The sequence below is a fragment of the Fundulus heteroclitus genome, unplaced genomic scaffold, assembly GCF_011125445.2.
Source record: "Fundulus heteroclitus isolate FHET01 unplaced genomic scaffold, MU-UCD_Fhet_4.1 scaffold_198, whole genome shotgun sequence".
Classification (NCBI taxonomy): domain Eukaryota; kingdom Metazoa; phylum Chordata; class Actinopteri; order Cyprinodontiformes; family Fundulidae; genus Fundulus; species Fundulus heteroclitus.
In genome coordinates, this window is record NW_023396609.1 from 53,743 (window position 1) to 79,246 (window position 25,504).

Sequence of the window (25,504 nt, forward strand, 5' to 3'; positions counted from 1 at the left end):
CTAAACGCCAGGAATATAAACACCAGGAAACCAAGACCTAAACACCAGGGAACTGAGGACGTTCTAACATGCCGGAGAACCGAGAACAGAGGGCGTCTAAACACGCCGGGGAACCGAGAACAGAGGGCGTCTAAACACGCCGGGGAACCGAGAAAAGAGGGCGTCTAAACACGCCGGGGAACCGAGAACAGAGGGCGTCTAAACACGCCAGGGAACCGAGAACAGAGGGCGTCTAAACACGCCGGGGAACCGAGAACAGAGGGCGTCTAAACACGCCGGGGAACCGAGAAAAGAGGGCGTCTAAACACGCCGGGGAACCGAGAACAGAGGGCGTCTAAACACGCCGGGGAACCAAGAAAAATGCAAACACCAAGAACTAGAGGGTGAGCTAGGCAGCAACGGGCCAGGGGCGCCAGAGGGCACAGACAGCGAATTAGAAGCACCGGAGGGCTCGGGCAGCGACAGGCCGGGCGCGCCAGAGGGCACAGCCGGCGACATGGAAGCGCCGGAGGGCTCTGGCGGCTACTGTGGAACGCCGGAGGGCGTTGTTTGATTAAGTGAGATAATAATCACATTGTTTCGCAATACAAGCAACAAACATGCATAAAACACTTGACCTATTTGTTACTTTCTTTACATTTTTTATTGGTAACTGTAATCAATTTGATTCTAATTTCTGATTTAATTCTCTTTACAGTTATATTTCAAATACATGTTAAGGTATTATATTTATTAGTCTTCATCTTCTGACTCCTCTGTCTCCTCCAGGGCAGCTTGCTGGTCTTCTAAATCTTCTTTCAAAGCTTGTTCTTCCTCTGGAGATGGGTCAAGGGTTTCTGTGATTCCTGATCCACTAGGATATTCCTTTAGTGGTAGTGGGGGGACGGGTGGGCTGTACACCTCTCCTACATACTTCAGACCCCATCCAACATATATGTTTTCAAACTTCCTAAAGAAGGTGAAAACATATATTTGTGCTAGTAGTAGTAAACCCTAAGGATACTGTGACAAAAGAATAAAGGCAAAAATACTATTAATCCTTGTACTTACTTTCCACATGCATAAGCAAATGCTCCTGGCCAGAGGTTAGAACGTAGCACAGCAATTGCATGCTGAGAAGTCAGTAGGGAGGACAACTTGCAGCTCCACGGAGGCGTGTTAAACATTTCTGAAACACACACATTAACATTAAGGGAAAATAAGTTAACATTCAGATAGCTCAAAAAGATTGTGGGATTTTAAGTATATTCCAAATAAATCTTTACATCATAATGATTTAAATATGACATTGCAATATAGCTAAAAAGTTGCCAAGATTTCAGTAACTGCACAAACCATCCATGGGTAAATGTAATCTGTATCATGCAGTAATTTGATGTTTTGGACCAATACTTTTAAAAACTGGTGTTATTTTAAAACTGGAAAAAGTGATTTAAAAAAAAAAAGTTAAAAACAGAGACCAAGAAGAATACCACTGACTTAAAGATTGTTTTGCTGTTGGTTAAATTGTAGTTTATAATCTTTCACAGCTTGTGGTCATCAGTAATTCCTGCTGCAGTTAGAGTTAACAGAAGCAGGAAGACCGATCAGAGTTATAAATAATATCGGTACAGAGGTGTCAAGTACAAATACTTCGTTACTGTACTTAAGTACACTTTTTAGGTATCAATACTTTACTCCATTACTTATTTTTCTTCCTACTTCTGACTTCTACTCATTACATTTTCACCCAAGTATCTGTACTTTCTATTCCTTATATTTTAAAAACAAACCTCTCTCTCTCTCTATCTCTCTCTCTCTCTACCTCTCTACCTCTCTCTCTCTCTCTACCTCTCTACCTCTCTCTCTCTCTACCTCTACCTCTGTTTGGAATTGAATTCCAATAAAGTTTGAGAGAGAACATGCTCCTTGAGTGACTTTGTCTTTGACTAATGGGTTAATGATTATGTTGTGTCTTGGGCCACATGTAGAACTAATCAGTGTTTAAATTAAGCTTTCAATTCATATAGTGGCATTTTTTTAAACGTTACTTTATACTTTTATACTTTAAGTAGTTTTTGGAGCACATACTTTTTCACTTTTACTTGAGTAAAGAGGTCAAGTTGATACTTCAACTTTTACCAGAGTGTTTTTAAACTGCAGTATCTATACTTCTACTTAAGTAACAAATGTGTGTACTTTTGACACCACTGTATCGGTATTAACCAGTGTTGAAAGTAAGCCAGTACAGTCCGGTACTGCGTACCCGGGAGGCAAAGGTGGAGCTTGGTTACCAGATAAAGCCATCATTCAGAGTCAGTCATGGCTGCAGAGTATTCAGAAAACAGATCTACTACCCAGATGCAATGTAAAACACCACCCAGTCTGTTTATAAGTTTCTTTTTCATTCATTCCGAATTGTTTCTGAACTATATGCGCTGTGTTTCTGTCCCTCAACACTTTTACTGCTCCTCTCCCCTCTCTTCACTTTGAGCCAGGGGCTTTTATCAACATCCAGCCTTTAAAACGTGAACTACTACGTTTAATGTCCTTCCGCGCGTAACAAAATGTCCCAATTAAAATCAATAGGAGAGTCAGTAGCTGTGTTTCATGCTATTTTGTTTAACGACACAGAATCAGTGGTGCTTCTGTGGGCTGCTGCATCGCCTTGCGCTTGAATTCAGGGGCACATGATTAAGTTACATGTAATTTAGGAGCGCACTTTTAAGGGGCATTTTAAGGGACTTGTAACATCAGGGGCTTCAGCTCAGACCCGTCATTTCTCCTCTTCTCTCTAAAGGAGCCCTTAACAGTTTTTATTTATGCATTTCCCCCCCACTGTTTATTCCTGTCGTGCAGCACACCAATGGGGAACAAATCCACCCACCTCACCACCTCAAGTATAATCATTCACCAATGAGGTTATAGACCTGCATTGAAAAACAAACCCGTAGATTAATGATAATCAGGGGTGTTTTCATTGCCTGGATGTGAGTCTGATAATTCAGATTGTGTCTTTTAAAATCAACTACAATAGTTTCTTATTAAGGTTAGGGGGAAAAAACATTGTGTGTTGTTGAACTGTTTTTAAAGAAGTTCTCTTTGCAAAACAACCATATTCCTTTTTAAAAACTACTAACATTCTAAACTCCATCCATCCATTGTCTTCTGCTTATCACGAGGTCACGAGGGTAGCAGCTTCAGTAGGAAGGCCCAGACGTCCCTCTCCCCAGCCATTTGGGCCAGGTCCTCTGGGGGAATCCCAAGGTGTTCCCAGGCCAGCTGAGTGACATAGTCCTTCCAGCGTGTCCTGGGTCTCCCTCTGGGTCGCCTCCCAGTGGGATGTGCCTGGAACACCTCACCAGGGAGGTGTCCAGGAGGCATCCTGACCAGATGCCCGAGCCACCTCAACTGGCTCCTCTCGACGTGGAGGAGCAGCGGCTCTACTCTGAGTCCTCCCCGGATGACTGAGCTCCTCACCCTATCTCTAAGGGAGAGCCCAGACACACTACGGAGAAAACTCATTTCAGCCGCTTGTATCCGGGATCTCGTTCTCTTGATCATGACCCAAAGCTCGTGACCATAGATGAGGGTAGGAACGTAGATCGACCGGTAAATCGAGAGCTTCGCCTTTTGGCTCAGCTCTCTCTTCACCACAATGGATCGGTACAGTGACCGCTTCACAGCAGACGCTGCACCAATCCGCCTGTCGATCTCCCGCTCCATCTTCCCCTCATTCGTGAACAAGACCCCAAGATACTTGAACTCCTTCACTAGGGGCAGCACATCCTCCCCAACCCGGAGGAGGCACTCTACCCTTTTCCAGTTTAAGACCATGGTCTCGGATTTGGAGGCACTGATTTTCATCCCGGCCGCTTCGCACTCGGCTGCGAACCGCTCCAGTGAGAGCTGTAGATCACGCCCTGATGAAGCCAATAGGACCACGTCATCCGCGAATAGCAGAGACGCAATCCTAAGGCCACCAAAACGGGCATCCTTGGACGGAGTCCAACTCTCACCGGAAACGAGTCCGACTTACTGCCGGCAATGCGGACCAGACTGACACCGGTCGTACAGAGACCTGACAGCCCTTATTAAAGGGTCCGGTACTCCATACTCCCGGAGTACCCCCCACAGGACCCCTCGGGGGACACGGTTGAATGCCTTCTCCAGATCCACAACACACATGTAGACTGTTTGGGAAATTCCCATGCCCCCTCCAGGATCCTGAGGGTGTAGAGCTAATCCAGTGTTCCACGGCCAGGACAAAAACCACACTGCTCTTCCTGAATCCGAGATTCGACAATCCGACGGACCATCCATTCTAGAACCCCTGAATAGACCTTACCAGGGAGGCTTAAGAGTGCGATTCCTCTGTAGTTGGAACACACCCTCCGGTCCCCCTTTTTAAATAGGGGGACCACCACCCCAGTCTGCCAATCCAGAGGAACTGCCCCCGATGTCCACGCAATGTTGCAGAGCCGTGTTAACCAACACAGCCCCACAACATCCAGAGCCTTAAGGTACTCAGGGCGAATCTTATCCAGCTTTTTAACAACCTCTGCAACCTCAGCACCAGAGATGGGAGAACCCGACCCAGAGTCCTCAGGCTCTGCTTCCTCAATGGAAGACGTGTTGGTGGGATTAAGGAGGTCTTCGAAGTATTCCGCCCACCGACACATGACGTCCCGAGTCGAGGTCAGCAGCACACCACCCCCAGTATAAACAGTGTTGGTACCGCACTGCTTTCCCCTCCTGAGACGCCGGATAGTGGACCAGAATCGCTTTGAAGCCGTACGGAAGTCTTTCTCCATGGCCTCTCAGAACTCTTCCCATGCCCGAGTTTTTGCCTCAGCGACCAGCCGAGCCGCCTGCCGCTTCGACCGTCGGTACACATCAGCTGCTTCCGGAGTCCCACAGGCCAATAAAGCCCGGTAGGACTCCTTCTTCAGCTTGACGGCTTCACTCACCGCCGGTGTCCACCAGCGGGTTCGAGGGTTGCCGCCGCGACATGCACTGACAACCTTGCGGCCACAGCTCCGACTAGCCGCCTCAACAATAGAGGCGCGGAACATGGTCCATTCAGACTCAATGTCCCCCGCCTCCCTCGGGACGTGTTCAAAGCTCTCCCGGAGGTGGGAGTTAAAGCTCCGTCTCATGCCAGACGTTCCCAGCAGATCCTCACATTATGTTTGGGCTTGCCATGTCGGACCGGCTTCCTCCCCCACCATTGGAGCCAACACACCACCAGCTAGTGGTCAGTGGAGAGCTCCGCCCCTGTCTTCACCCGAGTGTCCAAGACATACGGCCACAAGTCAGACGAAACGACAACAAAGTCGATCTTTGAACTACAGCCTAGGGTGTCCTGATGCCAAGAGCACATGTGGACACCCTTATGCTTGAACGCTGCTGCCCGTGTCCTCACTAAGACTAAGAAAGTAGAGCACATCACCCCAGTTCCAAAGTCATTACACTGGCTACCTGTATCACAGAGAATAGACTTTAAAATACTTCTGTTAGTCTATAAATCCCTGAATGGCTTAGCACCTAAATCCATCACAAACTTGTTATCAGTGTATCAACCCTCCAGACCACTCAGGTCTTCTGGCTCCAGCCTGCTCTGCATACCTAGAACCAGAACTAAACAAGGAGGAGCAGCATTTAGTTCCTATGCTCCACTTATCTGGAACAAACTTCCAGAAAATTGTAAAAGTGCAGAAAGCCTGAGTTCCTTTAAATCAAGATTAAAAACACATTGGTTTAAGATTCAATTCAATTTTATATATATAGCGCCAATTCATGAAACATGTCATCTCAAGGCACTTTACAAAGTCAAGTTCAATCATATTATACAGATTGGGTCAGATTATACAGATTGGTCAAATATTTTCCTATATAAGGAAACCAGTTGATTGCTTCAAAATCCCAACAAGCAGCATTCACTCCTGGAGAACCGTAGAGCCACAGGGAGAGTCGTCTGCATTGTACATGGCTTTGCTGCAATCCCTCATACTGAGCAAGCATGAAGCGACAGTGGGAAGAAAAACTCCCCATTAACGGGAAGGAAAACCTCCGGCAGAACCGGGCTCAGTATGAACGGTCATCTGCCTCGACCGACTGGGGTTACTGGGATTGCCTTCAACTGTTCGAGTTAACTGAATCACCACTTTTTTGTTCTTTTGGACAAATGGAGACCGCGGGCATAATGTAGTTTGTTTGAGTGGATTTGCCATATCATGACGTCATCGGGAAGCGCCCGAGTCGATCTGGTACCTAAACCGGCTTTTGTTTGTTTTTTTTTACCCTGGAGTGGCCAACAATCATGCTAGCCATTTACAGCTAAAAAGGGGTGGGCCACTGAGTCATAAATTTGTAGCCTAGAGATGATTGTGGCACAGTGTGGATTTTCTGACTTATTTCCAAACCAATAAAAGAAGTGACAACAGAGCAAACAACAGCGAGCAGGAAACAGGGCTATTCATTTCAATTGGAAACATCAGCATTGACTGGAGTAAACATTCATGCTAGGAGGGTTAGCTATGACAGCTAGAAAGCACAAGGAAGTTAACAAAGCAGTAACTTGGCCAAATGGAAGAAACTTAGGTCATATGCAGGCAGAAGGGAAAGACTGGTTTGCTCTGATCTGTTGTGTTCTCTTGCTGCTGTAGTTAGCTCTCCTTGTATGAATGTTTACTTCAGTCAGTGTTCCGCCTGACATCAGCACTTATGTTTATGAGAACTGACTTTAAATTAAGCAGGTTTGAGCAGGTATATTTATAGCTCTAGTTCATAGTTGCTTATTTTGTTGCCCAAATAAGCAACTTCACAATCAAAACAAAGGCCGATAAACCACAACCTGTGACTCACAAAATTTACAAGAGACTTCAGAAAAAACAAGTCAAAAGTCGTTTATAATAAGCAGACTTGGTAACACGGCTATTGATACCGATCACCCTACATTGGGCCATTGGGACAATTGTTGATGCAGGTTCAACAGTCCACACATTTCAAAAATAAATTAACAAATAAAGAAAGTTCAAGGAAATGGCATTTTATTAAAACATGGCAATTTTTTGTTTTGTGCCACACAATGAAAACTATTTTGATATATTTTGTTATTAATTCTTTCTAAAAACCTGACAAATGTTTTGAAAAGCTTCCCCAATTTTTAGGACCCACCCATACGCTTTTTTTTTTTTTTTTTTAGCTCAGGGTGTTCAGTTGGGTCGAAATCTGCCCAATCTTGTAACACATTTGCCGTTTTTATTTATTCCTTTTTTTATTTGGAGATTTTGTTGAGATAACAAAAATTTGTCTCAGCACTGTAAAAGTGGTCACAGAGCCTGAAGCATATAAAAGTGATTTTTGAAAAAGTGTGCTCCCCTGAAAAAAAAAAATGCTGCATAACAATTATGAAGATTCTGACCTGCATCCTGGGATAGAGGAGTCAGCAGAGAAGGTCCAATCTCTGGCTCAACCTCATCAAGATATTCTTCCTTCTCATCACCTTCTATCTCCTCATTAGAGTCATCAGCTGGTTTCACAGCAATGTTCACCCAAGTACAGCGGCCCTGAAAATTTTACTCAGTAAATGTCTCAAAATATTTTAGAAACTTTTCATGTATGTGAACAGGGCAGGTATTTACCTGTTGCAAGATGTGTTGGACATGATGTACCCACGATGACAGTGACTCAACCATCAAAGAAGCTTGAACGTCCTCAAAATTAGGATTCACTTCACAGCTATCATGGGGTATGTCATCTTCCTCGTCACCTTCTTCATCCCCGGCCTGGTAGAAGCCATTGGGGCTTACATGTGTGCCAGCAGAGATCCGAGCAATCTGGGCTCTCAGATAATTAGCCTCGTTTCCGGGAAAAGGAGGGTAGCTTTCAACTGAGCTATTAAGCTTTCCAGTAAAAAATTTACGGATCTGACGAGCAATAGTGATCTGTGCAGGACTAACTGTGGGGAGCTTTATCCAAGGAAGACCTGGCTCTTTGCACACATAGTAAGCAAATTTGTTAGCACCAGTTCCAATGGCCTCCTTTGGTACATCAAGATGGGATTTATAAATTGACTGAGGGAGTGGATTTATCTAGAAAGAAAATACACCAAAAACAGAATAATGGTCAGAACACTCTTCACCTGCAGGCAAAACCAATAAAACACAAAGCTTGAATATAAAGCTGGAGCGAGTCTAGTCCTTGGTTTAAACTTCATAAACAGTGGTTAAAAAGTGACCACCTGGATTTAACGAAGCAAATGGGTAAGGATAATAACTACTGAAATTATCATGTGAGAGAGGCGCAGTTACAGCTCTGAGGCACTGCGCCTCTCTCCTCCCCTTCCCTCGGAGCGCACGTAGTTAAATACAGAATTAATAAAAACGAAACTTATAAACAGACTAAGGGGCGTTTTAGACTGTATTTGGTTAGCAGATCTGTTTTCTGATCCAGCGTGCAGCCATGACTGGTTTTGAATGAAGGATTTATCTGGGAGCTGCTCTCCCCAGAAATAAGATGTGAAAGAAGCTGAACCAGCTCCCCAGAAGGCGGGTCTAAACTGAGCTCTGTGAACGGATCATCCGCAGCCCAGATGGGCTTTGTTATTTTTATTTTATTTGTAATTTATTTGGTAAAAATATTTACTTGCCATGTGGCAGCTAGCCCTCTGAAATTCACTCACCAAACAGGAAATTTACTCGCATTTGGCGAGTGGCGAGTGTTAATTTCGGACCCTGAGTGCCACCCTGCTGTGGGGAGATGGGCGTCTCTGCAACATTCTCACGTTTCCTGTGGCTGAAATCACAACACTCAGCTGCTGGTAGCTGTGCTTTACAATCTCTGATAGTCCTGACGCCTTTCAATTCAATGTAAAAATACTTTATTTATCCCAGAGGGATATTAAATATTGATGTAACTCATTTGGTCAAGGAGTTGTTATAGATAATAACTCTGTGGGTAGGAAAGCTCTTCTGTAGCGGTCTGTTTTACAACCAATCTGAAGAAGCCTTTGACTTAAGAGACTGTTTTCCAATGACAGTGTCATGAAGAGGATGTTCAGGATTCTCCATAATTTTCTTGATTTTTATGAAAAATCCTTCTTTGCATCACTCCATGTTACATGGGTTGTTGCAGTTGAAGTGTTCCTTTGTGCACTAATTGCATATTTGTTTTGCTTTGACTTTGGAGGCCCTTTTTCAACTCATTCCTAGCCCTGCTGCAGGCCAGTCTGTCTCCTGGTCTGAATTTGCATCCTGGGCTTTAAGCAGCAACAACGCTGTGATGTCTACCCTTGCTTTCTGGTTAAGAAATGTTCTGATTGTCTTCACGAGTAAGACAGCATCAGTGTAAAAGGAAATATAGGACACCACAGATATAGTCCTCCAGATCACGGGCCTCTTTAGACACTCCCCAGTATGTGTGTTCAACACAATCCAGTAAAGCTAAGCAGGCCTCTACAGTCCAAACCTGAATGATTATAACGATGGGTCTGGTTCTTCAGTTGATAGGTTTGTAGGCAGGGATCAGGTTGACAGAGAAGTGATCTGACAATCCAAAGTGAGGAACTGCTGCAGCCTTATATGCTCCTGGAATGTTGCAATAGACCCAGTCTAATATACTGTTGTCTCTGGTCAGGAACTTTCGGAATTTGGGGAATTTAGGGAATTTAGGGAGTACAGTATTTAATTCAAGATGGTTAAAGTCCCCAGCTATGATCACGGCTCCCTCTGGATCAGGGTGACCAGGTCTCTGCCTAACAAATGTGAGACAACTAGGATGCTTATGAGGGACAATGTGGGACCCATTATCAATACTATGATTATGTCAGATTTATTAAATAAACGTAGATATCACAATAATCAGCTTTGCAGACTGGTGTATTGCGGGCACACAAAAGGCAGGCAAGTACATATTCCCTGATGCCCTTTAAAATAGATGGCCACCAGAATTTGCGGCTGATGAGGGAGATGGTGCAGCTGGTTCAGTGATGACAGGAAAACTTTGAGAATGAAACTAGTGGATGAGTTGAGGTCTGAAGGAAGATGGAAAAAGGTGTGATTAGGTGGTTCAGTTCTAGGGTTGAGTTCATTCTGCAGAGCACGTTTAATGTTCTTAATCTCCCACGTCAGAGCTCCAATGGTGTATTTGTATGTAAGAATGGAAAAGAATTTGTCAACGTCATCAAGAGAAAACTGTCATGATGGGGTGTTAGGTTTAATGTTTTTTGAGCCGTGTCGATAAGAAATAGCAAGGTGGAAGCGGGAAAACAAGTATCATTGAGACTGGTGTTGGTTTAATCGTTTTGTGAACTACAATTAAGAAAGATTTTTATGATTGATCCAAACCAGCACAGGATGCTCAGCGCCCTCCAACCAGTGTTGCCACTCTTCGAGAGCCAACTTGATGGGCAGAAAATCCCTATTACCCATGTCATACTTACGTTCGATGGGTAAAAGGTATCAGGAAATAAGGCACAAGAGCGGACTTTTTGGCGTAAGTCAGAACGCAGAGGGTGGCCTCCCTCTGCAAACGTGTGGGGGAACAGGCTCTGACGTTTGTTTGTGCTTATGCGCCAAACAGGAGTTCAGATTACCCACCCTTTTTGGAGTCTTTGAAGGGTGTACTGGAGAGTTCCCCTTTTGGGGACTACCTTGTTCTGCTGGGAAACTTCAAAGCTTACATGGCAGGCAATGACAGTGAGACCTAGAAGGATGTGGTTAGGAGGAACGACCCACCTGATCGGAACCCAAGTGGTGTTCTGTTGTTGGACTTCTGTACTTGTCATGGATTGTCCATAATTAACACCATGTTCAAGCATAAGGGTGTCCATATGTGCTCTTGGCACCAGGACACCCCAGGCCATGGTTCGAGGATTGACTTTGTTGTTGTTCTGACCCGTGGCCGCATTTTTTTAACATTCGGGTGAAGAAAGGGGCGGAGCTGTCCACCGACCTCTACCTGGTGGTGAGTTGGCTCAGATGGTGGGGAAGGATGCTGGTCAGACCTGGCAGGCCTAATGTATTATGAGGGTTTGCTAGGATCGTCTTGCAGAGTCTCCCGTGAGACGGAGCATTAACTCCCACCTCTGGGAGAACGTTAAACATGCTCAGAGGGAGGTGGGGAACATTGAGTCCAAGTTGGCCATGTTCCGTGCCTCCATCGTCGAGGTGTCTAGTCGGAACTGTGACCGCAAGATTGTCGGTGTATGTCGCGGTGGGAACCCTCCAACCCGCTGGTGGACAGCGGCAGTGATGGATGCTGTCAGGCTGAAGAAGGAGTCTTATTAGGCTTTCTTGGCCTCTGGAACTCCGGCAGGAGTTCAGGAGAAGCTCTCCCAGCTGAATGTACCAGACTCAACTTGCAGGTGGATCACAGACTTCCTGTCTGACAGGAAGCAACATGTGAAGCTGGGAAAACATGACTCTCACTCACAGCTTATCAGCACTGGTTCCCCCCAGGGCTGTGTTCTTTCTCCTCTGCTCTTCTCCCTGTACACCAACAGCTGCACCTCCAGTCATCAGTCTGTCAAGCTCCTGAAGTTCCTGACGACACCACTCTCATGGGACTCATCTCTGATGGTGACGAGTCCGCCTATAGGTGGGAGGCTGACCATCTGGTGACCTGGTGCAGGGAGAACAACCTGGAGCTCAACGCTGTAAAAACCGTGGAAATGGTTGTAGACTTCAGGAAGAACTCAGCCCCAGCTACCCCTATCACCCTCTGTGACTCCACTATTGACACTGTGGAGTTTTTCCGCTTCCTGGGAACTATCATCACCCAGGACCTAAAGTGGGAGCTGAACATCAACTGCCTCACCAAGAAAGCCCAGCAGAGGATGTACTTCCTGCGCCAGCTGAAGAAATTCAACCTGCCAAGAACAATGATGGTGCAGTTCTACTCCATCATTGAGTCCATCCTCACCTCCTCCATCACCATCTGGTACGCTGGTGCCACTGCTAAGGACCAGAGCAGACTGCAGCATGTCATCAGGTCTGCAGAGAAGGTGATTGGCTGCAATCTTCCATCTCTCCAGGACTCTGAGGAGTGCAGGGAAGAATGTGGCTGATCCCTCGCACCCTAGTCACAGACTATTTAAATAGTCTGTGACTATTTAAATAGACTATTAAATAGTCCTGATGGATCGCAGCAGCAGGCTGCGATCCATCAGGACCAAAACCTCACGCCACAAGAACAGTTTTTTCCCATCTGCTACCAGCCTTATGAACAATGCCAAGAGCCTCCTGTGAAACTGGACACTGTCTCTCTCCCCCGTTCAGGACTTACAAGCTTCTGCGTTACATTAACACAGTTTTCTGAATGTATATAGCTTCTGTATATATATCCATTTTATTTTATTGTATTTTTATTTTTCGCCTGCTCCATCAACACCAAGTCAAATTCCTTGTAAGTGCAAACGTACTTGGCGATTAAACTTGATTCTGAATATTGCGTGGCCATTGGGTGCAGTCCCCCCAGATTGGCAGTCCATCAGATAGTAGTACCTCAGATCTAGGAAGAGAAGTGTGGTTTAGTCCTGGCCTTGGAACACTGGACCAGCTCTACAGGGTCCTGGAGGGTGTATGGGAATTTGCCCAACCAGTCTACATGTGCTTCGTGGACTTGGAGAAGGCGTTCGACCATGTTCTTCAGGGGATCCTGTGGAGGTGCTCCAAGAGTATGCAGGCTGATAGGTCTGTTAATGACTGGTGTCAGAGCGTTGTCCGCATTCCCAGCAGTAAGTCCGACTTGTTTCCGGGGAGAGTTGCACCCTGCCAAGGTTGCCCTTTGTCGCCAATTCTGTTCATAACATTTATGGACAGAATTTCCAGGTGCAGCCAAGATGTTGAGGGGATCAATTTTGGTGGCCTCATGATCGCGTCTCTGCTCGTTGCAGATGACGTGGTCCTGTCGGCTTCAACATGCCATGATCTACAGCTCTCACTGGAGCATCTACAGCCAAGTGTGAAGTGGCCGGGATAAGGGTCAGTGCCTCGAAATCCAAGGCCATGGTTTTGAGCCGGAAAAGGGAAGAGTGCTTTCTCCGAGTCGGGGACGATGTCCTGCCCCAACTGAAGGAGTTTAAGTAGGCGGATTGGTGCTGCATCTGCAGTGAAGCATGCACTCTACTGGTCTGTTGTGGTGAAGAGAGAGTTGAGTGAAAAGACGAAGCTCCCGATTTACCAGTCGATCTATCTCTCCCTTAGAGCCAGGTCTTTCAGAGGGGACTCAGAGAAGAACCGCTGCTTCTTCACCTCGAGAGGAGCCTGTTGAGGTGGCTTGGGCATCTGGTTAGGATGCCTCGTGGACGCCTCCCTGGTGAGGTATTCCAGGCATGTCCCACTGGGAAGTGACCCAGAGGAAGACCCAGGACATGCTGAAAGGGACTATGTTTCTCGGCTGGCCTGGGAATGCCCTGGGGTTCCCCCAGAGGAGCAGGCCCAAGTGGCTGGGGAGAGGGAAGTCTGGGCCTCCCTACTAAGGCTGCTACCCCCACAATCTGATCCCAGACAAGTGAAAGTGGATGGATGGATGGATGGATGGATGGATGGATGGATGGATGGATGGAAGGAAGGAAGGAAGGAAGGAAGGAAGGAAGGAAGGAAGGAAGGAAGGAAGGAAGGAAGGAAGGAAGGAAGGAAGGAAGGAAGGAAGGAATCAATCAATCAATCAATCAATCAATCAATCAATCAATCAATCACTGGAGGTACTTATGGGTCTCAGGAACTGGCCAGTCAAACATGTAGCCCAGAAAGGTAACAGATGGTAGGTGAAACATTTCTCTGCCTTGACATAAAGACAGTTTTCATAAGCACATTGAAGCACAAGGAAGGCACTTATGTAAAAGAAAACTAAAAAAGTTAATCAATGAAGCCTTGTTTCCAACGGAGGATTGCGCACAAGTCTAAGGCGGGTGTTTAGTCTCGTGCATGTTGAATCTCATGGGAAAAAAAGTTTTGGGATCGAAGTTTACAATTCATTCTAAACTTTTCTGCTCACTCATTATTCCAATTTGTTCAGGATCAGCAATAGCTCTTTTAACTGTGTTTCTTTCCTAGACAAAGCCCCCTATGTATCTAGTCCATAAGGCTATAGGCTATAGCCCATAGCACAGCCAGAGCAAATCTGAAAGGGCCATCAAAGAGGCCAAGTACTGCTACTAGCTTAAGATAGAGGGACACTTTTCCAACGCTGACCCCGGACGCATGTGGCAGGGCATTCAGGGCATTCAGGCCATCAGTGACTATAAACCCACTGGCTTCACCTTCGCAGCCACTGATGTCAACTTCCTGAACGAGCTGAATGACTTCTATGCTCGCTTTGAAAGAGACAACAGAGAAATTGCCACCAAGCTCAAATCCTCAGTCGACCACCTGCCAATCACTCTCTCCTCCACAGATGTCTGCAATGCACTGAACAGGATCAGCACACACAAAGCTGCTGGACCAGATAACATCCCTGGACGCGTACTCAGGGCACTGAAAATAACCAGCTCCTCAACACCACCAAAACGAAGGAGCTCATCGTGGACTTCAGAAAAGAGTCAAGAGGCACACACGACACCATCCACATCAATGGAATGGCTGTTGAGTGTGTCTCCAGCTTCAAGTTTCTGGGGATCCACATCTCGGCGGACATGTCCTGGTCAACCAACACCTCCTGCCTGGTCAAGAAGGCTCACCAGCGCCTCTTCTTCCTGAGGACACTGAGGAAAAATCAGCTATCCTTGACTATCCTGGAGAACTTCTATCGCTGTGCAATAGAAAGCATCCTGACCAACTGTGGAACAGTGTGGTATGGGAGCTGTACTGTTGCAGAGCGCAAGGCACTGCAGCGGGTGGTGAAAGCCGCCCAATACATCACTAGGACTCGACTAACCACCATTGAGCACATCCAGAAGAAACACTGCCTACATCGAGCTCCCAGCATCCTTAAGGACTCTTTCCACCCAGCCCACAGACTGTTTTCTCTCCTGCCCTCCGGCAGGCGTTTCAGGTTCCTCCGGACAGAACCAGCAGACTAAAGAACAGCTTTTCCCCCAGAGCTGTCTCTTTATTGAGCTCTAATCCTCACTGATAGACTCTCCTCTCCCTCCTCACACCTACCTGCATTTTGTTATTCTGTTATTTGCAAGACTATAATGATTACTTGCACTCCTGACTGTTACTATTGTAACAACTGTTTACATGCATCTTGCACTACTTACCTTGATTGGAATATTGATTTGCACTGCTGACTGTCTATTCACAGTACCAATTGTTTACATATACATTTGCAATACCGTACTTTATCTGTAATATGCAATTACCTTCCACTGCACTTTAATTTAAATAGCTTCTGTCCAAACTTTATTTATTAATTTTATAGTAAAAGCCATCTGTATATTATGCTCACATTCTTCCTATAGTAATAACCATCTGTACATATATTCATAGTACATATTCACCTATAAACTCTGTTATAGTAACAACCATCTGTATATTCTGCTATTGTATCTGTAAAAACTCTACTCATAGTAATATCCACCTGTATATTATATTCTGTACATATCCAGCTGTAAATTTAGTTCACAATACTAGTTATCTATAAATTCTATTCATAGGACAAATCTATCAGTAAAATTCTGTTTATAATAGTATACATCTCTATATTTATTCAGTAATAACCCATGTCCTGTACTTGTGGAACCATTGTTTATCCTGCACTTGCTGCTATTGCACTTCTGGTTAGACCTAAACTGCATTTCATTGCCTTGTACCTGTACCTGTGTAATGACAATAAAGTTGAATCTAATCTAATCTAATCTAATTACCCTTTCTAACATAGACAGTATTCGTGGATCAGTGCTTCTGTGTTCTTTTCTGAGTATATGCTCTTTTTGTCCAAGCCAAATTGATTTGAATTGAACTGTACTCCTTACCAATGACTTAACCATTAATTGATACCTGTCTAATTAGCTACACCTGTGCTCCCCAGGATATAAACTCATTCCAGCCACAGCACAGGTGCTAGATTATGTTAGGCCTCATCCCGACGACAAATCCAGCCTTTTTGAAGTAAAGTCAAGTCACAGAAATCACAACCCTATTTTCTGCCTTCTGGTCCCCTGGTGTTTGCCTGCCCAAGTCTGTCTCTGCTCTAAGTCAGGTGCATGGAGGCAAGAAAACAACTAAAACATGCAAGAGAGTGGGTCCTGAGGACCGTAGTTGAAGACTACAGGCATTTCACCATCTAGATCTGTTCCGTACATACTGGTGGATACAGCTCTAAATATGCTGCTTACCCCTGTATGATTCCACATGAACCCATTACTGGAAACCTCCTTTTTTGACACATGTATCAATGTAACTGGTACACTGGTGGAATATTTGAATTTTTATCTCACCTCTGCCTCATCCTCCAGACTTTCAGGCTTCCTTTCCTCCTCCACAAGGTTCTCTTCAATGCTTTCTTGGTCCTCTTCTCCCTCTCTGTATTCGGCTTCTGCAACAATATAGTTGCTCTCTATCCCAAAGATTTTTCCCCAAAGTCGGCAACGTGGAAGTTGCTCTGAGTCAACAAGATTTTTAAGAGCAAGAAAAATCCTCTGCATCTCCTCTCTGCCCAAACCCACTTCAGCCTGCTCCAGATAGAAACCGATTTCATTCACATTAGGGAGGACTGTTTCTACCTAGAGAAAGCAAACAAACATAAAGTACACTCCACTTCCTACAGTGATATAGCTAATATTAAGTGCAGATATATAAAGTCAATACCATTTTATCCTCTTGGATAATGTCATCTGGCTGGTAAAACAGTGTGCGCTGTTGCTCTGTCAGCAGCTCAGCAGCTGTAAATTGTGGAAGATCTCGTAAGGAGCTCTGAATGCCATTGAATAAATCTCGTTTTACATCATGGCTAATTTCCTCGATCACATCCACAACATTGTTGGTATGCTCATCCATCACCTTGGTGAGTAGCTGTGTCAGATGGTCATAGCTGGAAGGAAAGAAATATATATTCAATTCAGTTTATTTCTTTTGAGCCGATTCACAAAAGTCACCTTAAAACACATTCCAAGACAAACAGATCCAATTCATATTTAGTTATAAACCTTCTAATTCTGCCTGTACCTGTAAATTAAGATTTTGTTGTGCAAGCTTTAGGGGCAATTACTACAGTCAAACGATTTCTGTAACTGTCAATGAGATCTCTGCACCTGTCTACAGGTAATTTGGCCTACTCTGAGTGAGCAAATGGCTCCAGTTGTCTCAGGTTTGAAGAGTGCCTTGTCAAGACGGCTTGTTTCAGGTCCTGTAGATGTTCAGTAGGATGAGGGCTCAGGAGGCCACTTAAGAAGAGTCATATAGCTGTTCTTACGCAGTTTAGGCTATGTGTTCTTGGTTGTTATGCTGTTGGAAGACCCATGTCCTTCAGACTCTTGCCTTCATACTTTGGACCTTGTGCTGACATGCTGACACGAAGAATTAACAGTATTTCCTCACAACCCTGTCCTATCTCACCATTTTTAATAACCTTTGAGTTCAATTTATCTAAGTTGTCCACCCTCAAAAGAAGGCTTCATTATATCCATCCATTTCACGTTTCACCCCTCATGGGGTCACGAGGGGTGCTGGTGCCTATCTCCAGCTGTCAGTGGGCGAGAGGCGGGGTACACCCTGGACAGGTCACCAGTCAGTCACAGGACAACACAGAGACAGACAGGACAAACCACCATTCACACCTAAGGAGAATTTAGAGAGACCAATTAACCCAACAGTCATGTTTTTTGGACTGTGAGAGCAGTCCAAAAAACATATAATGAAAACCGTATAATGAAACATATAATATAATGAAACATATAATATATATAATGAAATATAATGAAATATAAGATAAGAAATATAAGATGTAATATAATGTAATATAATGTAATATAATGAAACCGGGCTGTGCAGCCCGGTCTCATTATATTACATCTTTTTCAGATATTGCTGTATCAAACTTTAAAAAGTCTGTCCCCTTTTTAATTTCCTCAATATCACAGAAATGCCCAGCAGATGGCAGCAATGTTGTCTCTTCGCATTCACACATTGATGCTTTTGTTGAAGGTGACAACAGAGCTGCATTCCTTCAAGCACAACATTAGGAAATTGGAGAGAAAATTGTGCACTACACATCTAGAGGAATCCTACCTTATCCCTACCCTTGGCAGAGTTAGAGCAGCATATTTTCCATCATTAATAGAGGAGAATAAGAACATCCTATAGGTTTCTCTTTGGTACAGCTGCCAAACTTACCCAGAGTCATAGCTCTGTTAATCCATCCATTCCCTTAGCTCTCAGCAGTAATGATTTTATGGGATTCTTTGTAAATAACATTTATTCTACTGAAAACAATATCGTTGGCATCTTCAGTAAGTAAGGCAGCGTTGGAGGAATCTTTAAAACCTGTTTGAACTATTTAGACTCAGAGCTTTCTGAGTTATCTAAAATTTTAGCTTCATCTAAATCTTCAACTTGTATGTTAGATCCAATCACAACCAAGTTATTTAAGGTAGTATTCCCTTTGATTAATACCTCCATTTTAGACATGATTAATCTATCCTTAGTAAATGGATATGTACCACAGGCTTTTAAAGTAGCTGTTATCAAAGCTTTACCTAAGCCCTCTTTTGACTAAAATTACTTAATTACAGACCTATATCTAATTTTCTTTTCCTATCTAAAATTTTTGAGAAAGTAGTTGCTAATCAAGTATGCTAATAATTTACAAAGTAATAATATATTTGAAGAGTTTCTTTCAGTCAGGCATCAGAGCTCATCATAGCACTGAAACAGCTCTGGTGAAGGTCACTAATGATATTCTCATGGCCTCAGATAATGCCACAGGGTTCAGCCAATTTCTCTCTCTCTCTCTGCTTCCAATTGGCAAAATTGAAAGTATAAATTTCCACTGTTATGCTGATGACACTCAGCTATATTTATCCATAAATCCTGATGAATCCAATCAGTTACTTCGACTGCAGTCATGTCTTGATGACATCAAAAGCTGGATGACTTTAAATTTCCTGCATTTAAATTCTGACAAGACAGAAGTTGTAATCTTTGGACCAGAGTCTTCAAAAAATAAAGTTCTTAACCAATCCCTTAATCTGGATGGCATTAACTTGGCCTCTGGTAATAAAGTAAAAAATCTTGGTGTTATTTTTGACCAAGACATGTCATTTAAATCCCATATTAAACAGATTTCCAGAGTTTCCTTTTTTCACCTCCGGAATATCGCCAAAATTAGAAATATTCTGTCCACGAGTGATGCTGAAAAACTGGTCCATGCATTTGTTACTTCAAGGCTGGACTATTGTAATTCTTTACTATCAGGAAGTCCACAAAATGCAGTTCAAAGTCTTCAGCTGATCCAAAATGCTGCAGCAAGAGTTCTGATGAAAATCAACAAGAGGGATCATATTTCTCCAATTTTAGCTTCCCTTCATTGGCTTCCTGTTAAATCAAGAATAGAATTTAAAATTCTTCTTCTAACGTATAAAGCCCTTAATAATCAAGCTCCATCATATATCAGAGCTCTGATTACCCCGTATGTTCCTAACAGAGCACTTCGCTCTCAGACTGCAGGTCTGCTGGTGGTTCCTAGAGTCTCTAAAAGTAGAATGGGAGGCAGATCCTTTAGCTATCAGGCTCCTCTCCTGTGGAACCAACTCCCAGTTTTGGTCCGTGAGGCAGACACCCCGTCTACTTTTAAGACAAATCTTAAAACTTTCCTTTGTGACAAAGCTTCTAGTCAGAGTGGCTCATGTTACCCTGAGCTACCTCTATAGTTATGCTGCTATAGACTTAGGCTGCTGGAGGACATCAGGATCTATTACTCTCACTCTGCTGAGTTCTCCTACTGATCTCCAATTTGCATTGCTTGTTGTCATTTCAACGTTTAATGTTGTGTTCTGTGTCAATTTTTTCCTTCATAGTAGGTACACCTGGGGTCCGTTCTTCGTACGTCGCTAACTCAGTTAGCAGGATTTCATTGTTGACGATTTGGCATTATCTTGGATCGTTTGGTTCTTCGAAAGACATCCTGCACTTGTTGTCATAGCAACATGTGCGCCAGCTTGAACCTGCTCGCTAACAGGTTTATTTCATGTAAACAAGATTAGATCGCAGCTGTATAAGCGGAGGAGATAGGGAAGTCTGTCGTAGCCATGTCCATTTTTACGACTGCAACCTGTTGCGGAAGGTGCAAGAATAATTTGCAGAGTTTTTCATTTAATCGCGTATTGCGCAATAGACAGGATCCTTTAGCGCAGCGCGACAGTGTAATTGTAGAGAGATTTTTCTTGGTGGCTGCTATAAACAGACAAACATCATTTAACAGTGGCTTTTAAAGAGGAAAAAGTGGTGTTGGAGCCATAAATAGAAAATATTTAAGTTATTTGTATGATAGTTTGCTTTTTATTTTTATCCTATTCAGTAAGAAGAGTTGTTCGGGCCATTTTATTGTGTAGCTTAGTTTTACTTTGAAAGGCTTGCTTCCTGTCGAGCTGTATATTGTATTAGAAAAACTATAGACGGATTATCTAGACACGGAGCAATACAGTTTTACCGTGTAAACTGTGGATGACTTGGAAAAGGAAGAACTTCATTTTTTTATAGATAAAGAATTTTTTTGTTAAAATTCCCAGTTTGCACGCGTCCTTTACTTCCATTGTCTAAGGAATGACACTGAAATTTGGACCTCTTGACATAAGTGGCTTTTTAAAATAAAGTGTAATAATTAAAGGCTACCATTTTGTAGAATATTCTTGTATTTCACTTTTACTTGTCCCCATGTTCTAGTGGGTCCCGTGGAGGCTCTGATATAAAAGAACAAATAATATCAAATTATTAAAATGCAAAAATTCATACTGTAGAAAGTGATAGAAACATCTATCATGGACAGTATTTACGCATTGATTTGTCTGCTACTTTTTGCCAGCCCTCTCTCTGGCTTTAACAGACTATAAGGTGTTCCCTGTCGTTTTAATTAATGACTCAAATTCATCATAACCTTCCATTAAAAGCTCGTGTTCTGCTTGGGAGAAAAACTGTGGGCGTTCTTTGTTCATGCTGAACAGCCAATAGCAGCGCTGCTGATCATTGTTTCTGCTATCGATACATTTCCCCTTTTAAACAAACGCATGAATGCGCAGTTGTCTCAGATAACTCAATCCAGTCATACTAATCATAAACAACAGGTGTGATGAAGAACCCAATTAGCCGGATCAGGATTAGCCGGATGAAATCATCTTAGATGTCTCATTTGATCTTGGATGTTTTAAGCAACGTACGAAGAACGGACCCCTGGTCTGACGTTCTGTTAACTGTGACATCATCCAGAGAAGACGGCTCACCCGCTACTACCATCTAATGTAGAACAGATTACTGGATCAATGTGTGCTTCTGTGCTTTCTGTCTGACCCCCAGTCGGTCGAGGCAGATAACCTTCACATTGAGTCCGGTTCTGCTGGAGGTTCTCCTCCCTGTTAAAGGGGAGTTTTCCTCTCCACTGTCGCTTCATGCATGCTCAGTATGAGGGATTGCTGCAAAGCCATCAACAATGCAGACGACTGTCCACTGTGGCTCTACGCTCTTTCAGGAGGAGTGAATGCTGCTTGGAGAGACTTGATGCAACCTGCTGGGTTTCCTTAGAGAGGAAACTTTCTCACCAACCTGGAGGATCTGACTTTAGAAAGAGCCTTGAGGTAACATGTGTTGTCAATTGGCGCTATATAAATAAAATTCTATTGAATTGAATGTAAGAATGTATGAGGTAAATAAGATAAGATAGTCTTTATTGATCTCACAATGGAGGAATTCACTCGTCACATCGGCTCATACAAGAAAAATTGAGTAAAGTAAAATAAGTAAAGTAAAAAAAATTGAGTCAACTATTTGATAAACATATTATGCATGAAATCAGTGAAAAAGGGGTAATAGGTAAACTGGAAAACATATTTATTTGTGTGAAGAGGAAAAAAATGCTTATGTTTTTCGTTGTCTTTTTATCAACTGACGAAAGAGGATTTTGAAATTGCTGCATCCACAACAAAATTAGCTGTTTTACAAACAGCTTCAGAATCCTTCAGTGAATCACAAGCCTCATTAAAAGGAAATAATTCATATCTGCAAAGGGAAAAACAAAAATCAAAACTGTACAGCTTCAGTGTTTGTAAAATGAGAGAAAGCCTCTGTAAATCTGCAGATCTGATACAGTGTTTGCATATAGAAAGCTGAAGTGTACTTGTTCTTTTCTTTTTTGTGTACTCAAAAATAACACAAAACAGCGTAAGAAGACCTGCTTTATTTATTTTACAATTTTATAAACAACAGCTGCCGATTAAACTGAATGTTACAACCTTGACATGTTATATGAGTTGTTTTACCGTGAAAACGGCTGCAATGCGCGCTCCCGACACAGGGGGCAGAATTCTTCATGGATTTCGATTGTCAAGACTGATCTGGATGCTGTTAAATACAAGCTGAACGACTTTCCCTTTGGTCTAGCCTGTTTCTGAACACTATACTATACAAACTCCAAGTACTGATGATTAATCTGACTGCAACCATAATAACGTTATACTTAATACATGCGTGCAGTTTATATAATGACAGAAAAGACCATTTTCAATGTGTATTAAAGCGTTGCGCTGGTGTAGAGAAGCTGACGCAGTGTCAACAGTGGAGAAGAAATAAAACCTAGAGAACATAATTACTTACAGATTCCGTTTGCTCTTCGTGCTGTCTTTCATCAGGAAAGCCTTGAAATTGGCGGCCTCCGTGTTGCCTCTGTTTTCTAAAGGACCTTCCATCGTTCTGATCTCAATTTGGAGCAAAAAAACTCACAAAGGGCAAACAACTAACCACCACAAGCAAAACCTGCGGTTTCTAGGGTTACTGCAACAGCGTCGTTACCAAGGTGACCACTTCGAACTCCAAGTGTTTATATTTCCTGCCGCACAGCGGAGAGAAAGTATGGCAAGTCGTTTGTATGTTTATTCAACACCCTTGGAGTCAGCCACGTGACGTCTGCTAACTTGTCTGCCTCTGCACAGCATTAGTTATACACTTTACCTATACGAGTTAAACGTTGAACATTGAACAGTTTTTTAAGTAGTAGTAACACTTGTTACCAGTTAGGGGCAAAACACCAAAAAGTGTATGCAAGTGTCTTCAAAATTTTGAATAAAAATAAGGGGGCATACTTATTTACTCAAAGTTACTGTTGCCTACTTGGTCATCTAAGGCTACATTAGTTTGTGAAACAACCACATTTGATAGTATGTCATATGTGTAGGGACTTGTCCATGAAAATCAAAAAACTCAAGACTTAAAGGTGAACAAATGAAAAGTGACTGTAACTCAATAGTCACTTGATCATTCGTGGGTTTTTACTTTACGCTGGATAAAAAAATTCCAAAAAGACTAAAACAAAAAAACAAACATCAAAATGCACTTCTGTGCGGGTTTATTCCAAGTCTTGCAGACAACATGGTATAAACATCAAAGGACCCCATTGGCTTCACTGGCGCAGTGAGTGTAAGACTTGTTCATCTTGCAGAAACTGTTATCACTGTCCACCCTACACTGACATAATATAACCTCTTCACTGATATCTACCCTGTTATTAGGCTGGCATCCAATTTTTGTTGACCCTTCCATTGTTTCAGGTTGCATGTGAGAGAAGCCTCTTTACTCCCAAGTTCATTAACAATAGACTCCAAAGCAAAATCAATCAGGAGCATTTGGAAGTATTTATGGTCATGTCCACTGAATGTGACAGGGTAAGAAATATGATTGCACAAAATTTAGCATTTCTTAGGCGCTTACTGATGCTGTAGACTGTTGCTAGTTATTCTAGTTTTTGTTCTTTCAAATGTAAGAATGTTCAGTTGAGCTTTAATTTACAAAACAGTGAAAAAATTATTTTAACTAGACATGCTTATTTTATTATTTACACCAGTGCAATAAATATTACATGGTGAATATCCGCTTCATTTTTTATATTTGAAAAAACAGGCTGGCTTTTTTTAAGTGTCTTGAGACACAGACTTTACAAAGTCAAATTCAATTAAATCATACAGACTGGTGAGAAAGTTTCCTCTCTAAGGAAACCCAGCAGGTTGCATCAAGTCTCTCCAAGCAGCATTCACTCCTCCTGAAAGAGCGTAGAGCCACAGTGGACAGTCGTCTGCATTGTTGATGGCTTTGCAGCAATCCCTCATACTGAGCATGCATGAAGCGACAGTGGAGAGGAAAACTCCCCTTTAACAGGGAGGAGAACCTCCAGCAGAACCAGAACCAGGCTCAGTGTGAACGCTCATCTGCCTCCACCCACTGGGGCTTAGAGAAGACAGAGCAGAGACACAGAAAGCTCAGAAACTCACATTGACCCAGGAGTACTTTCTATGTTAGAGAAGACAGAGCAGAGACACAGAAAGCTCAGAAGCTCACATTGACCCAGGAGTACTTTCTATGGTAGAGAAGACAGAGCAGAGACACAGAAAGCACAGAAGCTCACATTGACCCAGGAGTACTTTCTATGTTAGAGAAGACAGAGCAGAGACACAGGAAGCTCAGAAGCTCACATTGACCCAGGAGTACTTTCTATGTTAGAGAAGACAGAGCAGAGACACAGGAAGCACAGAAGCTCACATTGACCCAGGAGTACTTTCTATGTTAGAGAAGACAGAGCAGAGACACAGAAAGCTCAGAAGCTCACATTGACCCAGGAGTACTTTCTATGTTAGAGAAGACAGAGCAGAGACACAGAAAGCTCAGAAGCTCACATTGACCCAGGAGTATTTTCTATGTTAGAGAAGACAGAGCAGAGACACAGAAAGCACAGAAGCTCACATTGACCCAGGAGTACTTTCTATGTTAGAGAAGACAGAGCAGAGACACAGAAAGCACAGAAGCTCACATTGACCCAGGAGTACTTTCTATGTTAGAGAAGACAGAGCAGAGACACAGAAAGCTCAGAAGCTCACATTGACCCAGGAGTACTTTCTATGGTAGAGAAGACAGAGCAGAGACACAGAAAGCACAGAAGCTCACATTGACCCAGGAGTACTTTCTATGTTAGAGAAGACAGAGCAGAGACACAGAAAGCTCAGAAGCTCACATTGACCCAGGAGTACTTTCTATGTTAGAGAAGACAGAGCAGAGACACAGAAAGCACAGAAGCTCACATTGACCCAGGAGTACTTTCTATGTTAGAGAAGACAGAGCAGAGACACAGAAAGCACAGAAGCTCACATTGACCCAGGAGTACTTTCTATGTTAGAGAAGACAGAGCAGAGACACAGAAAGCTCAGAAGCTCACACTGACCCAGGAGTACTTTCTATGTTAGAGAAGACAGAGCAGAGACACAGAAAGCTCAGAAGCTCACATTGACCCAGGAGTACTTTCTATGGTAGAGAAGACAGAGCAGAGACACAGTGGACAGTCGTCTGCATTGTTGATGGCTTTGCAGCAATCCCTCATACTGAGCATG

General features: G+C 43.4%; 1 protein-coding gene across 1 annotated transcript; it reads right to left on the bottom strand.

Annotated features, from left to right (window-relative positions):
* Positions 1-482: 482 nt before the first annotated feature.
* On the bottom strand, positions 483-24,131 carry LOC118556281 (radial spoke head protein 4 homolog A-like). The gene is made up of 7 exons (XM_036129662.1): positions 22,728-24,131; positions 16,737-16,959; positions 16,367-16,651; positions 7,626-8,075; positions 7,406-7,550; positions 1,051-1,168; positions 483-949 (listed from the first exon to the last, which is right to left on the bottom strand). Exons 1-7 carry the CDS (start codon positions 22,817-22,819, stop codon positions 733-735), a joined length of 1,530 nt encoding a protein of 509 aa, XP_035985555.1. The 5' UTR covers positions 22,820-24,131; the 3' UTR covers positions 483-732.
* Positions 24,132-25,504: the final 1,373 nt, after the last annotated feature.

What these genes read in the sequence shown, in the direction of transcription:
- LOC118556281 (XM_036129662.1), bottom strand. Translation starts at nt 22,819, where the DNA reads ATGGAAGGTCCTTTAGAAAACAGAGGCAACACGGAGGCCGCCAATTTC. An exon ending in TTATCCAAGAGGATAAAATG is followed by an intron (nt 16,652 to 16,736) that starts GTATTGACTTTA and finishes TGCTTTCTCTAG; the next exon opens with GTAGAAACAGTCCTCCCTAA. An exon ending in TCCTCTATCCCAGGATGCAG is followed by an intron (nt 1,169 to 7,405) that starts GTCAGAATCTTC and finishes TGTGTGTTTCAG; the next exon opens with AAATGTTTAACACGCCTCCG.